Genomic DNA, 5,314 nt, shown 5'->3' with positions numbered 1-5,314 from the left:
TCTCAGTGTCTCCCTCTGGAGGATCTCTGGTTGGCTTCTATATATGGGGCTCTATCTAGTACATTCATCTACTAGAGGGCATCCCTGCCAATTGACCCTGTTTGGTAGACCCTGAATTCTTGAACTGATTTGGTGTCTTGTAAGTCCATGTGGGCTGGCCACCCTGCTCATTAGTGTTTAAGTGGTGAAGGAATCACTCACTGTTCAGGTTTGTCCAGAGGCTTGGCATTCTCCTTGTCTTTCGAAGATTTTATGTGCTTTTCAATCTTGTCCAGCTCCTCCTGTTGCACCCTCTGTGGAAAATACACAAGAGACTGACTCCACTTGCTTCATCATTCATACATTCTAATACAACGGCAGAAAATATACAAACCATACAGTTATTGGCAGCACACAATACCAGTAGTCGTGGAACAATAAACTGATTCTGGAAAGCAGGATTGAGAGTAGGTGGGCTATTCTGGTACAAGAACAAGTTCTCCAATCTGAATAACTATATAGGTCCCCTTACTATCCCTTTGAACCCTCACGTCCTGAATTTGTGTCCGCACTGGCAGGAGGAACTAGAGCACATACAGTGTTTTGCCGCTGTTTAGTTAGCTTTAGGCATAGAAACAACTTAGTTAGGTTTAGGGAAACGTGTTGGAATAGAAGACACTATTCATCATGGTTACGATAAAAAATGTGCAGTGAAGGTAAGAGAACACTGAAACAGTTTGAACAGTTTACAACAGGACACAAAAAGCAGTCTCTTGTGAAAAGTCCAATGTTCTGTCAATCCATCCATCCACTCTAACCTCCTCCCAGTGCAGACTCTGTGGCTTTATAACTACACATCCTCACTTCCTGTATAATCACTACAGTCACTAGAAGTCACTGTTGTCAAAACATAGCTGTGTATGGCAATAAGCTGTAAATATATATATATTTATTTATTTATTTTTTTTTTTTTTAAGAGGATGATCTCTAAAATAAAGTAAACTAAACTCAACAAACCCTCCTGTTGATACTATATACCATCAGGAAGTGATGCAAAGACAGCATGTAAAACAAAACCTGCCAGCAACAAAGCATCCAAATACCCAAACTTCCTTTTCTGCTAGTGTACACAAGCATAGACCTGATGTCAAAGCTGGATTACTATTGCATAACAACAGAAACTGACTGTTGAGAGTGTGTGATGCTCACATTTTCATAAAGCGCCTGCAGGGTCTCCAGGTCAACTATGCTGTTGTCCAAGTTTAGGACAGCTGAGACAAAGAGAAAAAGAGGTCATGGGTCACAATTCACCAGTCTCTAGTCACTCAAGTTCTTTGTCCTGTAATGTTGTCTCCAGGAAAAAAAGACAGAAACATCTACAAGGAGACCAGAACAGGATAAATTCAAGAAAACCAAAGCAAAACAGAGAACAGGGGTGTGAAGGTTCATTGAGTTTAGCATGTAACTCATTCTCAGAAACACGACTCAGTTTGAATAGGCTTTATATAGGCACAATATTGGCATTGTGCTGAGGGCAGAATATAATAAGAAAAATGAACAATAAATAAGAACAAATAATAATCATAGTTGTTCTTGTTTGCTTCCCCCAACATTTTCCCCATCTGTACTGCTGTACTAGACCAATCAACAATGTTCAGTGCTGCAAACTATAGCCTGAATCATGAGAAAGTACTACCTCCAAACAGAAACTCCTTGGGAAGTAAAACTATCTACACAAAGTTCTTTACAATGCTGGTTTCTCTGGTGGATAGATAGGTTGAGTGCAGTTAGTTACTTCACTTCAATAGGGAAACACAATCAGACACTGATTATATGGATCACAAGCCAAATGGTTGACAACTGCTGATTTAACCATGAGCACTGAATTTTTTCAATAAAAAATGTAGTTTAAAGTAACTAGTTGCAACAACTGTCACATCAGTCTAATGGATATAAGGCCAAAGATGTAAATTTTGCCATCTACCCAGGTCTGCAAGAATCTGCACCGACTCCTCGTTGCAGCCTCACCTTGGTGTCCTACTGCATGTGTACGGGACGGAACTAAAAGATAGTATAATAACAACCACTACACATCTGTGGTGTCCACAGTTAACTGTGCAAGTTAAACTACTTACTTCCCACAACAATCAAATGACCATAAGTCAGTACAAGTAAAGATGTTTATCAGATACTTGTTTAGGACAAGCTATACAAAGACCCTGCGTATCCTGTGTAGCATGCAGTTTTGCAAGAAAAAGAACTAATATATCTTTTAAAATTCAACATTTTTTAATCTAGATGGTTGAAAAAGTCTCTAAGAATATGGTTGCCTGGGTTTTTTTTTTTTTTTTTTTTTTAAATCTAGCTGTATAATGACGTTATCATTTGAATTAAAAACACCAAATAAAGTGAAGAACTCACCATTCTGGATATCTTTCATGTCAAGGTGCAGAGAGGACATGAGGATTCCTACAGCCTGAGAACGCTTGTTGTTTAGGAGCTTCACAACCTAAAAGCAACAAGAATAAACAATCATTTTCATCATTTTAAATTATCCATGCAGTTACACATCCATGTTTGCTTGGCTTTTTGAGCACTTAGTGAACTTTAGCACCAAGTTGGAGCTTTCTGAAAATCTTAACTTTCCCCAGCTGCAATAATGGGAAATTGGCAATTATAGTAACTTCAATATGACATAAACAAAGTATTAACCCCAGGAGTCCTTGACTATTTTCAGGGTCATTTCATTACGTTTACTTTTAAGCTCCTTTCGTGTACATGATCAGGGCTAGCCATACATGCTGTATCTGTCCGCGTGGAGTTTGCATGTTCTCCCCGTGCAGCATGGGTTCTCTCCAAGTTCTCCGGCTTCCTCCCACATAGTCCAAAAACATGTTGAGTTAAAGTGGTGATTCTAAATTGTCTGTAGGTGTGAATGTGAGTGTGCTTGGTTGTCTGTCTCTAAGTGTAACCCTGTGATAGACTGGCGACCTGTCCAGGGTGTCCCCTGCCTTCACCCTAAGTCAGCTGGGATAGGCTCCAGCTCCCTGCAACCCCAGTGAGGATTAAGCGGTGTATAGATAATGGATGGATGAATGATTGTGGGATACTGTACAACTTAGAAATTGGGAACGTGGGCTTAGTGCCTTGTTGAAATAAATGTTATTATTTAATTCACTGAAGTCTTCATATATATTAATCAGCTAACAGTTTGTCTGGCAAACCAGACAAATGTTTGCCTCCACCCCTAAATAAGCAGCCCCCAAAGGCTACTCTGCCTCAGGCCCCCCAGAGCCCAGGACTGCAACTGGAGCTGTAATTCTTATCGGTGACAGAACAACTAGTGGGATTTCTTGATGATTTGGAAACAATGCTAAAAACCCAGGGGCAACTGTGAGTGATGAACTTAGCTATAGCAAATTTCTGGATTTTGAGGATATCTTGACTGACTTTGCCCTTCTGAAAGAGCTTACTGATACCAGTTGTAAATGATTTCTTGCCCGTGTCTGGATTAAATATACTGAAGCATAAGGTAGCACTATTAGTAGCTATATAATTATTATAATACTATTATTTTGCTTCCTTCTAGTATGTAGCTTACAGGATATAATAGACACTATAACGTACAAACCTGTTTGGCCTTGGACTTGGTTATGGTGTCAGACAGGGGCTGCTTTTTTATCTTCACAGCTGTTTTGGAAAACAACTCCACAAACTCCTCAAAGTCCACTTCAGGTTCTTCAATTGTGTCCCATACCAATGAAGAAGAAGAAGAAGAAGAAGCCTCCCTGAAAAACACAAAACAGCAATTCAATAAAGTTTTATTTTTATAGTGCTAATTCATATCATAAGTGATCTCATGAAACTAGAAGTTACATAAAACATGAAACAATAATAGTTCATAAAGAAGAAACCCAACAAATCCAAGGAATTCTTTTGAGCCAGCTCTTGGCAGCAGTGGGGGAAAAACTCTCTTTTTAAAAGGAGGAAATGTCTGGTAGAGCCAGACTCAGGCAGGGGCTCAGCCATCTGCCTCGGCCAGTTGGGGTGAAAGGAGAATTTAAAAAAAGAAAGCAGAAAGAAACAGGCAGACAACAAGCACAAGAAGAAAACACTGGGGAGCTCAGTGAGGCCCATAAAAACACCACTGAAGATGGTGCCTAAAAAACTGCAGTTTTGCAAAGATTTCTATAACGTGTGCATACATGTGTGGAGGTTTCGCTGGACTTACTATGTGCTCACCATCTTGAACAAGTAAAGCAAAATAAACTGCACAGATTCATACCACCGCACACTAGGTGCCATCAGCAGAAACTGCCATTCCATACAATGATGTCGAGGTTGTTGTGCAAGTCACTCATTTCTACCCATAGCTATGTTTCATTGCTAAGGGACCTCTAGAGGTCATTTGAAACCACATTGGTTATTTCAGGAAAGATCCCCAAATCACATATATTTACGCTCAACTGGTAGCAACTTCTACTGGCTGTAGTAATTAAGATGAACCAAAGGAGGAAGTCAGAAAGTGTTTTAGAGCCACGGCCTCAAGTCTGTGTACGGAGGAAATCAGAGAGGATGGATGAGTCAACAAAACATTGGACTTTAAACCAGGAGACTGCTGTTTGTTTCCTGTTTCAAACCTATAGACAATGTTGCTTCTTTTGACCATGCTCACCAAACTTTAACTGTTATTGTAACCATGATCACAACTGCACACCAATCATAATGGAGTACTTATTTTAAACCAAACAACTGATCATTCTCTAAACCTATTTAAGTTGCTATTGTTCCAACAACAGAGCCTCGTTCAGATGGTATCAAAAGGTAGGGACAAACCACCCGCATGGTTATTTTGGGCAGACAGATTCATTATATTAATGTTGAGTGCCCTACAAGTTGCCATCACTGAATCTGGAAAGTCAGTGTTGCTCTGTTCCTTAAAAACTGCCCAGAGTTTGACCTGTTTTACTCCTGGAACTCGCATATCAAGGACATCACAGAGCAACCTTTTTGAAGCACACCAGATCTGTGGTCTGGATTTATCTAACAACTAAGGTAAATAGTTTTTCTTTCTTACAAAATACAGACACAGGTGCACAATAGTGGCGTTTGTAAGCATTGTTGCTTTACATTAATTTTACATTAGAAAAGCACTGAACATGTAGAGGGAGCGTTTGCCATTATTGTATAAAAATTAATAAAAACAAATCGGCCATACTATTGAACTGGGTATATTTTCATCAACATGAATAACACAGTAGTTTGTTTTGACCCAGTCCTATCTATACACAGTCCTTTTGCAGAAATACCTGCTAGAGCACCACATGTTGATTAA

General features: G+C 39.5%; 1 protein-coding gene across 1 annotated transcript in view; it reads right to left on the bottom strand.

Moving 5' to 3' along the window:
• The window catches only part of LOC103354836 (formin-2-like), a 27,993-nt gene that overhangs the window by 9,278 nt on the left and 13,401 nt on the right, over positions 1-5,314 (bottom strand). Inside the window, exons 7-10 of the mRNA XM_008278389.1 lie at positions 3,611-3,759; positions 2,401-2,488; positions 1,189-1,250; positions 201-293 (exon numbers count right to left, since the gene is read on the bottom strand). Coding sequence (XP_008276611.1) covers positions 201-293; positions 1,189-1,250; positions 2,401-2,488; positions 3,611-3,759 — 392 coding nt within the window. The remainder of the gene's footprint in view (positions 1-200; positions 294-1,188; positions 1,251-2,400; positions 2,489-3,610; positions 3,760-5,314) is intronic.

This window comes from Stegastes partitus, unplaced genomic scaffold (assembly GCF_000690725.1).
Source record: "Stegastes partitus isolate 25-593 unplaced genomic scaffold, Stegastes_partitus-1.0.2 Scaffold122, whole genome shotgun sequence".
Classification (NCBI taxonomy): Eukaryota; Metazoa; Chordata; class Actinopteri; family Pomacentridae; genus Stegastes; species Stegastes partitus.
The sequence above is the reverse complement of the archived record's forward strand: the minus strand, read 5'-3'. Positions and strand labels throughout refer to the sequence as shown.